The sequence below is a fragment of the Oryx dammah genome, unplaced genomic scaffold (assembly GCF_014754425.2).
Source record: "Oryx dammah isolate SB20612 unplaced genomic scaffold, SCBI_Odam_1.1 HiC_scaffold_29, whole genome shotgun sequence".
NCBI lineage: Eukaryota > Metazoa > Chordata > Mammalia > Artiodactyla > Bovidae > Oryx > Oryx dammah.
Window position 1 is genome coordinate 73,317,184 of NW_024070213.1, and position 12,878 is coordinate 73,330,061.

The 12,878-nt window shown below is 39.7% G+C and overlaps 1 protein-coding gene and 1 long non-coding RNA gene across 2 annotated transcripts in view; one reads left to right on the forward strand and one right to left on the reverse strand.

Annotated features, from left to right (window-relative positions):
* LOC120857723 (lysozyme C, milk isozyme) lies at positions 1-6,891 on the forward strand. Its single transcript, XM_040233429.1, has 4 exons — positions 1-275; positions 2,456-2,620; positions 4,686-4,764; positions 6,018-6,891. The coding sequence occupies exons 1-4, from the start codon at positions 80-82 to the stop codon at positions 6,082-6,084; spliced, it is 507 nt and encodes a 168-aa protein (XP_040089363.1). The 5' UTR covers positions 1-79; the 3' UTR covers positions 6,085-6,891.
* Positions 6,584-12,878, reverse strand: part of LOC120857733 — a 10,389-nt gene continuing 4,094 nt past the window's right edge. The window contains exon 3 of the long non-coding RNA XR_005719723.1: positions 6,584-8,346. This is a non-coding gene — a long non-coding RNA (uncharacterized LOC120857733). The remainder of the gene's footprint in view (positions 8,347-12,878) is intronic.

Sequence of the window (12,878 nt, forward strand, 5' to 3'; positions counted from 1 at the left end):
ACCAAAACACAGGCCCTGCTTTACACATGTCACCAAGGGTGGAGCCCCAAAACTGGTCAGAGAAGAGGGAAGTGAGAAGATGTTAAATACCAAGTCCAGCTCACCCTGGTCACCCTGGACTTCTGGCTTGTCAGTCAACATGAAGGCTCTCCTTATTCTGGGGCTTCTCCTCCTTTCTGTTGCTGTCCAGGGCAAGAAATTTCAGAGGTGTGAGCTTGCCAGAACTCTGAAAAGACTTGGATTGGATGGCTATCGGGGAGTCAGCCTGGCAAACTGTAAGTTAACTATCCTTCCTCCTTCCAAATAGTGAGCCAGGTGTGGAACAGATACTAATAGAGGATGAATAATAAGGGATATTGTGTGAATGGACTTTTCTTATTTCTTGACGGGTTTGTACATTTACAATGGTTAAAACATCAATGGTTCCTTTAGACTCAGATGTACTACGTAAAGGATTGAAGCATGGGAGGGTTAAATTCTATACAGTTAGAAGCATGCCAAGTCCCACTGCTCTCCTCTAGAGCCACTGAATTTGCCAGCTGGCATATGGAGGCTGACTATAAAATATATTTCAGCACCTGGGATATGTCTGTCAAGCCCTTGGTGTTTAACTCTAGCCATTTACAGTTTGGAACTTGAGTTCTGCAAGCCTGAGTAAGGCAGTATTTTCTCATTTTTAGTCCCCCTACCATGACACTGGGCAAAGTTTTTATAGATTTCATTGAACTCTTAAAACAGGGACAGAAGGAACCTATTTCCCCTCAATCAATATCTATATAAGGATCCCTGAAATGCAGCCCGAAACACATTTTATTATTCTGACTCCAGTTGATTATTTTTCATTCTCTTGCGCAAAATTCAAGATGTGTCCTAAGGAAAAGTGACTGTGTATTTTAGTCCATATTTGTCAATGTCATCACTGTATTTTTCAGACTGAATTCAGACATTTCCCCTCCATAACTGTTTTTGAATGAATGAGTAACTGGCTAGATGGATGGATGGATAACATAGTCTTTCCTATTCTATGACTCTTTTCAGGACTCTAATTTGATATCCAAATTCAACCTTAGGTATCATAAGAAATTTTTTTTTCCCTCTCAAAAACTCCTTATTTTTCCAGATAAAAGTATTTTCCCATTAGGGTATGCATATACTACTAATTCGGAGAAGACAATGGCACCCCACTCCAGTACTCTTGCCTGGAAAATCCCATGGATGGAGGAGCCTGGTGGGCTGCAGTCCATAGGGTTGCTAGGAGTCAGACATGACTGAGTGACTTCACTTTCACTTTTCACTTTCATGCACTGGAGAAGGAAATGGCAACCCACTCCAGTGTTCTTGCCTGGAGAATCCCAGGGACAGGGGAGCCTGGTGGGCTGCCGTCTATGGGGTCGCACAGAGTCGGACACGACTGAAGCGACTTAGCAGAAGCAGCAGCAGCAGCATACTACTAATTGGGCTTCCCAGGTGGCTCAGTGGTAAAGAATCCAACTGCTGATGCAGGAGACATAAGAGACATGGATTTAAGACCTGGGTTGAGAAGATCCCCTGGAGGAGGGCATGGCCACCCACTCCAGTATCTTTGTGTGGGAAAATACCATGGACAGAAGAGCCTGGCAGACTACAGTCCATGGCGTTGCATAGAGTTGGACATGACTGAAGCGACTTACTTCACACATATGCCGCTAATGACTGAATCCACTCAACTCTGTTGACTTTTCTATTATAGGCTGAATCTCACATGAGCAATGGGAGCAGGGGAAGGGTAATAGCAATAGAGGAAACATCTATTTTAATATTTTAAAAAATATGTTACTTGTTTCATTAGTATTAACAAATTTTTGCTAACAAAAGAATTCTCTTAACGGCCTGTAGGGAACAAGGTATAAGGAAGGTTGAGAAGTGCTTGCAAACGAGACTCTCAACCAGGGCTGAACATTCTTGCAAACGAGATGTTCAGCTAAGAATCCTCTGTTTGTTCCCGTGGGAAAAGAACATTTCTTGCACACAAGGATGTTTCTCTGATTCCTCAAAAGGAACAGACCCAGGGACAAAACAGATTCTAAGTTGATAAGGAAGTTCCCCAAAACAAAGTCTTAGCTGCAGTAAATAAGTCAAGGTAAAGGTTATCTCGCCCTGCACCTGCGCACTGTATAGTCTCTGAATCATAGTGCTGGGCAACTTGCCCTGTAGGTTGTTGTGCAAGGGATATAAAATAAAGCAGCTGTAAGAAGCAAGTGTTAAAATATAAAGATTCAAACCACTCTGCAGTGTTGGTGTTTCATTCCGTTGCCAGCAAGGGCCCTTTAACACAAAAGTGTTAAAATATTTTACAAGTAAGATACATCTTTATACTTATAAAACAAGTTGTTAGTAAAGCAGAATTAAAAAGAACTAATTATGCTGTGAAGTATAAGTTATGTCGTGTTGCTGTTTATTACTAATTTTTTTTCAGGGGTGTGTTTGGCCAGATGGGAAAGCAATTACAACACACGTGCTACAAACTACAATCGTGGAGACAAAAGCACTGATTATGGGATATTTCAAATCAATAGCCGCTGGTGGTGCAATGATGGCAAAACCCCAAGAGCAGTTAACGCCTGTCATATACCCTGCAGCGGTAAGACAAGATAATGTGGAGTGATGGCACAGAACCCCTCTGGTTATACCTGTTGGGTTATCCAAAAAGTTCGTTCAGGTTTTTCTGTAAACATCTTACGGGAAAACTGGAAAGATACTTTAGGTCAAGAGTCAATAGAAATAAAAAGGTCTTGAAGGGCTCATCAGGAACCTTGAAAAACTCCATATTAACTTCCTAAAACTCCTTATTTTGCTCCTCATAATTCCTCAAGTAAGAAATTAAAGAGCTGGTATCATAAAAGGTTGCTGTTTGCTAACATACAAGAGTATCTGGAGTGACCTATCACTTCATCATAACTGGACATGTTAATGTTTTGTAGAGAACAATGCCATTCCTCCTACTTTCCTTGTTTGTAAAGGTTTAGGGGTAATTTGGTTATAGGGGTTTTTCATTTTTTTTAATCTGCATTTCTTTATTGGAAAATGAAAGGATTAGTGGTTAACCAAAGAAGAGGAATATGTGTGGTCTTTTTAAAATATAACTTTGCTTTTTTATTATGAAATGTTTTAATATATGGAAAATTAGAAACATTAGCATAATAAACATCAATATGCCCATCATGTACTTTTACAGTTATTTACATTTTGTCATATTTACTTCTTTTATGTATATGGGCATTTTTTTGCTGAGTGATTTTAAACTGATTTAGAAACATTATGACATTTCATTTCTAAATTCTTTGGTTTGCATCTCCAAAAAATACAGTGCCTTTATAAGCATAATCATTCTAACAAGCTAATTTACAGATTTAATTGGGATGAAATAAATAATCTATTGAGTTCCTTTTAAAGTAGATAACAAATGAATCTTTAGTACATAAAATATTGAAAAAATATTGCAAAACTGAGTTATATTTTTAAATATTCAAAATCCTAATAAATAGTCTTTAGAATATTATTTTGTATCCAGTTAATTTATTTTAAAAAATATTCTTAAATAATACTTTAAAAATAAAAAAATAATATTTTTAAAATATTTTTTACATTATAGAATAACCTGTGGTCATTGAATAGAAATTTTTAATACTGAGAAGTGCATGACCACTGGTAACTTTTAGTATCCACATCTTTCAGAATCTACATCAGTCATGTGAATGAATTAAGGCTATATTATGCACATTTTTGGGGTCGCAAAGAGTCGGACACAACTGAGCGACTGAACTGAACTGAACTGATGCACATTTTTATTCACATGAGAACATAAAAGCAATGTATTTCAACATAAAAGAAATTGTTACTAAATTTACTGCTATACAATTTGCTCTTTATTATAATACAAAATTATTTTTGTTGACAAATACCAACTTTATTATTTTTTAAGATGAATAGAGTTATACTGTGTAGATGTTCTATAATTTATCAATCCACTTCTTTTTTAACATTTGTTTGTTTATTTTTGGCCATGCGAAGTCTTAGTTGCCACAGGCAGGATCTTCATTGTGCCATGCAGGCTTCTCTCTAGTTGGAATGTGCAGGCTTAGTTGCCCTGCAGCATTTGGCATCTTCCTTCCCCCACCAGAGATTGAACCAGCATCCCCTGCACTGGAAAGTACACTCTTAACCACTGGACCCACCAGGGAGTCCCTCAGTCTATCTCTCACTGTTAAGCACTTAGGCTGTTTCCATTTTCTCCTTTTATATTAACTGCTATCAAACATATTGCATACACATGTTTGGGTACATACCATGATTTCTTTAGGATAAATTTCCATTAGGAGAATTGCTGAGTAAAAAACTGCTCTACTGTTTCTGCTTGTTTGTTTTGTTTTTACACTGCCTAGTAAAAGAGTCCCTTGTATCACAATAGTTAATAGTTCCTGAACATCCACTGATTTTGGTAAATGAGAAACAGAATGCTTTATTTCATACCAAATGGAATGGAATGAAGAAAGAGTTTTCCTCAAAAATTCACACAGGTATAAGGACTCTTAAAAAACAATATTAGTTGTTCTTTCCTCAGTCTAAGAGAATAAAGCTGACTGAACCTAAACTTAAAATGAAATTTCTATGAAGATTGTTTTCATTTCTCACCACTTCTTTTTCAGATTTGCTGAAAGATGACATCACTCAAGCTGTAGCATGTGCAAAGAGGGTTGTCAGGGATCCACAAGGCATTAAAGCATGGTATGTTTCTTCCCCCCTTCCAGTTTTATTGAGATGTAATTGACACAGAGCATGGTAAAAGTTTAGGGTGTACAGCATAATGATTTGATTTATAGTCATCATGAAATGATTATCACAATAAGTTTAGTAAGCATCCTTTATCTCATATAGATACAAAATCAGAGAAAGAGAAGAAAAAATATTTTATGTGGAATGAAAGTCTTAAAATTTAATCTCAGCATCCTTTGTATAACATATAGCAATGTTAATTATATTTATCATGTTGTATATTGTACTGTTGTTTAGTTGCTAAGTTGGATCCAACTCTTTAATGACTCCATGGACTGTAGCCTTCCAGGCTCCTCTCCTCATGGGATTTCCCAGGCAAGAATACTGGAGCGGGTTGTCATTTACTCCTCCAGCGGGTCTTCCCCACCCAGGGGTCGAACCTGCATCTCCTGCATTGCAGGCAGATTCTTTACCACTGAGCCACCAGCATAGGCCTGTGGTACATTGCATCCCTACTGTTATTACAAGTCTATAGTACCTTCTACTGCCTTTGTCCAGTTCCTTACCCCCTCAACCCACCTCCAAGCCCCACACCAGGTAACCACAAATCTGACCACTTTCCTATGAGGTTGTTTGTATGTTTGTGTTTGAAGTATAAGGGACCTACAACAGGTGTAGATTAGTCTTTAGGATAAGACTAATCTGATTAGTCTTTAGTTTCTGTTAAGAGCACGGTATGTGTTAAGCATTAAAGAGGACAGCTGATTTATCCTGCTGATGTGAGAGAAGTGAGAGAATATTCCAAAGACTACAGTATGCTACTGAGAATTGAAAATTGCAGCTTTAGATTTATGCTAAACAGCGTATTACATAGAAACAATCTACTTTACTTGATTCAGAATCTTTTGCTCTTTTACTACTCAGTTTATTTTAGGGAATTTCTAGAGGTTTTGAAATTCTCTACACAATATCTTGAAACTATTTTTGGATTTAAGTAAATGTGGAATGCACTTTGCAGTTCTGTTGGGGACTTCACAAGACTCAACATTTGTGTTCAGCATTCTGTGCTATAGTGTAGGCTTGTGGAGATGTGACGTCCCTGGCATACATATCTCCAGTTAATAAATAGCAACATTTGGATCTGTCTGTAGCTTGTATTTCATGTACTGATTAACTATTTTGTTCTCGCAAAGGATTTGAAGTGTGTATAACGCAATGAAGATATGTTTCAATCTTATCATCATTTGTTTCATCTTTTTCTATAGGGTGGCATGGAGAAACAAGTGTCAAAACCGAGATCTCAGGAGTTATGTTAAGGGTTGCGGAGTGTAACTGTGGAGTGTTTGTCTTCAGCTCATTTTGTCTCTTTTTCATATTAAGGAAGTAATCGTTGAGTAAAAGGTTATACTATCATTCTTTCAAACAAATAATGTTTTTACAGAAGCAGGAGCATGTGGTCTTTCTTCTAAGAGGCTTGATGTTTACCTCACGTGTTTATTGTTTGATATTAGGCCTACAACATTTTCCAGCTTGCTAACAGAACGAATGCTGGTGAATATTTGTCTAAAATCTTCATTATCAAATGTATCTCTAGTACATTTAGTTCTTCAGAGAGATAACCCAGACTTAATCTTGAATGATATAAGTACTCGCTAATATTCAACAAAAATATAACAAAAGAATATCTCTAAGCAAATTGATCTTAGGCAAAGTCCCACCTGTGTAGGCATGTGAACTCTCATCTATTCAGTCAAAAAGAGCAGAACGTCAAATGGCTAAAAATGGAAACAGCCTGAATCAAGAATTGTGTTTTCACAAGTGTGACATTTGGTTTAAATGTTTTCATAGAAATGTTGCATGTACACAGAATTTTAAAAATAAGCTTACAATTTATACATCAACCTATTTTAGCCTTTGCAAAGAACTCATTTATGCATCTTGCTGATCCTGAAGGAATATAAAGAAGGATTAGATGAGCTGTTGATTTTCCTTAGTTGTTTTAGCTTAAATTCATCCATTATGACTAAATTCAGAGGCAGATAAGTTTGTAAGCATTGAATTAACTGCTATCAAACCTATGTGAATTTATGCATGTTGTAAAAGAAAAACAAACATTTTCATTAAAAGCTTTGCAATTCATACCTTGTCTTCCTTTGTTTGGAGCCATTTAATGTCTCTGAAGAAATACATATGTGTATATTTGGGAAATAATGATCTGACACTTAGTATTTCCTACTGAAACAGGTGGATACTGCTAGAGAAATCCATAAGCATGCTGATTCTCAATGTTTTAAATTTTTAATCTGTTTTGGCTGTGCCTCACAGCTTCTGGGACCTTAGTTTCCCACTTCAGTTCAGTTCAGTTGCTCAGTCGTGTCCGACTCTGCGACCCCATGAATCGCAGCACGCCAGGCTTCCCTGGCCATCACCAACTCCTGGAGTTTACTCAGACTCATGTCCATCAAGTCGGTGATGCCATCCAGCCATCTCATCCTCTGTCGTCCCCTTCTCCTCCTGCCCCCAACCCCTCCCAGCATCAGAGTCTTTTCCAATGAGTCAACTTTTTATATGAGGTGGCCAAAGTATTGGAGTTTCAGCTTTAGCATCAGTCCTTCCAATGAACACCCAGGACTGATCTCCTTTAGGATGGACTGGTTGGATCTCTTTGCAGTCCGAGGGACTCTCAAGAGTCTTCTCCAACTCCCAAGAGGGCTTGAGTTCTTACTCTAAACAGTGAAAGCATGGAGTCCTAACCATGGAACCACCAAAGAATTCCCCTCACTTTACTATCATAAACATAAATCTCAAATGGGCCCTCAAGTCAGCCTAATCATCTTAGTCACTTCTCTTCAATCCTTCTGTATTGGTGTCCCCACTCTCCAAAATGACTGTCACTAATTACTTCTGCAGTCTTTTCAAACTCCCAGTAAACAAGTCCAACCACTGGTATTTGACACGTGCTCTCAGTAGATGACCTGGTCTCATATTACAAACAGAACAGAAGCAACTCATACAAAATTTTCCTCTGCTGGCCATCATAACAGAATTTACATCTTTCCCTGGGCCCACCTTCCTTTCCTTCCCCTTTATTGCTAGGATGAAGGGCCTCTGCTCCAGCCAGTGGCAGTGTCTCCACATGCAGTCCATCACCATACTGCCCTGGTAACCTGGCTTGTTACACAGACCTCTCCGTGAGCTCTACATAACCCTCCAACTGCAACATCATTCTCTGCTCTTTTCCAGTAACACTTCCGGGATGAGATATCTATTTCACCCACTCCATGCTCTCACCTCCCTTTGTGTTTTCACCTCTTCTTAATCTGACTGCTGTCCTCACTCAGCTGAAAACGGCTCCAACATGACTCCTCCCAGGATGCACTGGGGCCAGTTCTAGTGATCACCTCATTTCTGTTCAATCTACTTGATCTCTCAGCAGCATTTGACAGAGTGAACCACTTGCTACTTCTGACAACTTTTTCTTCCTCAGCTCTCCTCCTTTATATTGTCTCACTGATGGCTCCTTCTCAGCCCTTCTTGGCTGACTGTTTCTCTGCTGATTGAGTTTTAAGTGTTCGAGTGTCCCAGGACTCAAACCTGTAACCATTTGATAGACATGTTTTACTTCTTCTTTTATATGAAGTATAACTTTCAAAAGAATAGAGTTTTTCCCACTTTTTAAAGAGACTGAAATAATGTCAATCTGTCCCCAAATTTGTAAGTACAGTACAGCCTTTTATGTTTTCTGAACAGTTTGAGAATACACTGTCAACATGGTGCCCATGGCTCCAAATCCTTCAGTGTGTAATTTCTGCAGAACCTCAAAACATCATCCATATCAGGAGGTAAACACTGACAAAATGAGGAACACCTAGTCATCAGATCTATGCAATTTCATCAAGTATCCCACAAATTCTAATTAAAAGGTCTAATTCAGAATCACGTTATATTTGGTTGTTACGTTTTTCAGTTTCCTTCAATCTAGGTAACTTCTTCATGTTTCCATGACTTTTACGACTTCAACCTATTTGAAGACCTCAACCAGCTATGATGTAAAATAGCCTAAGGTTTTTTTGATATTCTCTGGAGTAGATTAGGTTATGCATCTCTGGCAGGGATGCCACAGATGTGATATTGTCCTCTTCTCATTGCATCCTTTCAGGTGACATGCAGTTTTGAAATGCTGTTTCAGATGATGTTCACATTGATTGTTTGATTAAGGTGATGTCTGTAAGTCACCTTCACTGTGAGGTATTTGGGAGAGGACAAGATTCTTTGAGAAATTTTCTTCCTCATCAAAATATCAATTTTTGCATGTACTTATTATATCAGTATGGACCCCTGGCTTCCTACTTTATTCCAATTATAATGAGTCATAATCCATTGCTATCATTTATTTTTATGTTCTCATTGTCCCGGGTTTTTCTCTTTTCAGAGAGACTCTGCAAGCTAGCTTGTGCGTCATCTTGACATGACCTCATCATTCTTTGGGTACTTTTTTGTTTTTTGGCACAAGCTGTCCTAATGCTCACCTTGTTCTTTTTCTGCTTCAGCCTAGAATCAGCTATTTCTCCAAAAGCTCTTAGCCCTCATAGTGGATAATAGTATTTAAAAAAACAATTCTGGGCAGTAGAGTAGCACTGTTCCCATGTCCCATCAAAGGACAGAGCTAGAGCATGTATGTATTTACCTAACGTTTATCTACTCAAATTGAGTTCATAGAATACCTCCAGTTCCAATCCCATGCCACAAGGTTAATTGTAGGTTTTTTTCTTTTCTTATGTTGATAACTTCCTTGTTATACAGTCAGAAAGCAGGTACCCATTTTCTTTAATATTCTTAAAATGTATCCTGAGCACATGCACATATTTAATCAGTTTGCCTGTATGTAACCAATCTCCCAACACTGCCACACAATGGAATAGATGGTCTCCACTCAGGCTTTGATACCCCTCAAGCAGTCACCCCTTCTTCCACATCGGGACATCTTTACTGCATTTCATCTCTGACATACCATGCTGGGACACTGTTTTTACAGCAAGGAAGGCAGGAAGGTTTTCCTCTTGTTTATGCCCACATTCCCAATACCTAGAACAGTGCCTGTAACGTGATATATGGTCAATAAAAACCAGCTGCTTGAATGAATCTCCCTGATGATTTAGTATATTCCCCCATGCTGGGCATTCTGAGAGTTTTTTACTCTCCAATCTCACTTCTAGTATAGCAGCTTCTGTGGCTTCAAGGGCCAGGTCTCAAATCTATGTGACCAGTCCCCTGGAGGACAGCAGAGGGGCCCAACTCAGGTGCATCCTCGGGTTTCAAGATTCCAGGAGCATTTTGATATGAATCAACAGGAAAGAATGTGGGTTTATGCATAACAGGACATTCAGAGGCGTACAAAGAATGAGTCAAGGTAGGGGAGAGAGGCTTGAAGAGTAAGAGCTCAGATGCAGAGATAGGATATATCTGAGAAGCACCAGGACTGAACCATAACAATGGTTGACTGAAGAAACAATCAGAGATTAGTGCCAGCGTGAGGAACCCTGCCCATGGCAAAGGTCATGAGGAAGGAGGCTGGGCATACGCAAAGGGATGATCAAGCCTCAGGAAACCCCCGTTCCTGAGCATCTACCCCCAAAACCAGAGTCTATTTACTTTACTGTTTCATGTTTAAGAAAAAACACCCTTGGAAAAAATATGTTTTTGGTTATCAGAAAGAAAGGGTCATAAAATGTCAGCCGGCCTCATGGCCAGAAGATGATGTAAAACCCCTAAGATCTTTTTTTACATAAAGCACCTGATTTTGATAAAGGTCAGGACTGCTGACCCCCGCGTGACTCTGTATTCATCCCTATGTGTAACAAAAGGTATATAAGCAAACCCCAAAATAAAGAAATCGGATCAGTTTCCGGAAAGACTGATTCCCCCATGTCATTCTTTCTTGCTCTCTGTTTTTGTGGCTGGATTCCCATCTGGTGCATGGGTACCCACCAAGCCTACTAATTTTGCCTGGGCTTCTAAGATCGGACCGGGGGTGGCCTCAGTGCCTCCTCTCCTTCGGGAGAACGGGAAGATGCCTGCGGCCTATTGGTATTCCATGTAAACCAACTTATTCAGCCTCTTTTTCTCTGCTAATTTTCTAATCCCTCTCTATCTGTAATTAAATAAGTTTTTTCCAAGGACGTCGAAGGCAATGCCAAATAATACTCAAACTACCGCACAATTGCACTCATCTCACATGCTAGTAAAGTAATGCTCAAAATTCTCCAAGCCAGGCTTCAGCAATACGTGAACCGTGAACTCCCTGATGTTCAAGCTGGTTTTAGAAAAGGCAGAGGAACCAGAGATCAAATTGCCAACATTCGCTGGATCATGGAAAAAGCAAGAGAGTTCCAGAAAAACATCTATTTCTGCTTTATTGACTATGCCAAAGCCTTTGACTGTGTGGATCACAATCAACTGTGGGAAATTCTGAAAGAGATGTGAATACCAGACCACCTGACCTGCCTCTTGAGAAATCTGTATGCAGGTCAGGAAGCAACAGTTAGAACTGGACATGGAACAACAGACTGGTTCCAAGTAGGAAAAGGAGTACGTCAAGGCTGTATATTGTCACCCTGCTTATTTAACTTATATGCAGAGTACATCATGAGAAATGCTGGACTGGAAGAAACACAAGCTGGCATCAAGATTGCCAGGAGAAATATTAATAACCTCAGATATGCAGGTGACACCACCCTTATGGTAGAAAGTGAAGAGGAGCTAAAAAGCCTCTTGATGAAAGTGAAAGAGGAGAGTGAAAAAGTTGGCTTAAAGCTCAACATTCAGAAAACGAAGATCATGGCATCTGGTCCCATCACTTCATTGGAAATAGATGGGGAAACAGTAGAAACAGTGTCAGACTTTATTTTTCTGGGCTCCAAAATCACTGCAGATGGTGACTGCAGCCATGAAATTAAAAGACGCTTACTCCTTGGAAGAAAAGTTATGAGCAACCTAGATAGCATATTCAAAAGCAGAGACATTACTTTGCCGACTAAGGTCTGTCTAGTCAAGGCTATGGTTTTTCCTGTGGTCATGTATGGATGTGAGAGTTGGACTGTGAAGAAGGCTGAGCGCCAAAGAATTGATGCTTTTTAACTGTGGTGTTGGAGAAGACTCTTGTGAGTCCCTTGGACTGCAAGGAGATCCAACCAGTCCATTCTGAAGGAGATCAACCCTGGGATTTCTTTGGAAGGAATGATGCTAAAGCTGAAGCTCCAGTACTTTGGACACCTCATGTGATGAGTTGACTCATTGGAAAAGACTCTGATGCTGGGAGAGATTGGGGGCAGGAGGAGAAGGGGACGACCCAGGATGAGATGGCTGGATGGCATCATGGACTCGATGGACGTGAGTCTGAGTGAACTCCGGGAGTTGGTGATGGACAGGGAGGCCTGGCGTGCTGCGATTCATGGGGTCGCAAAGAGTCGGACATGACTGAGCGAGTGAACTGAACTGAACTGAACTGAAGGACGCTGACTCCGTCCCCACCTTCAAATCACCCTGGATCCACCGGGGCTGGACCCCGGCAGATTAGCAAAAGTTGGCCTCAGAGAGAAAGCAATTCTTGTTGGAGATTTTGCTGTGTTTTTGATAAATGTCATGTCTTACTTATACCTGTTATTTTAATACAATCAAGTTCCCAAACCAAATTTTCACCCTTATTCAGAGGACAAAGTAAAAATCAATATGAAAGTTTCATCATTTTTAAAAGAAGTTCAATTCTAATGTTGCTTACCTTCACGTCAGGATAGTATTTGAAACATAAAGTGATATTCCAGATTAAGCTGGGCTTTCATGTGGCACTAATTATAACTGAGCCCTGAGCACATTTCTTCCATTTGTATTTAGCAGATTTACTTTAAAAATATATTTTTTTAAGTTGCTAAGGGGCATCCCAGGTGGCGCTACTGCTTAAGAAACTGTCTGTCAGTGCAGGAGATGTAAGAGATGCGGGTTCAGTCCCTGTACTGGGAAGATCCCCTGGAGGAGAACATGGCAACCCACTCCAGTATTCTTGCCCAGAGAACCTCATGGATAGAGAAGCCTGACAGTCCATAGTGTCGCAGAGTCAGACATGACTGAAG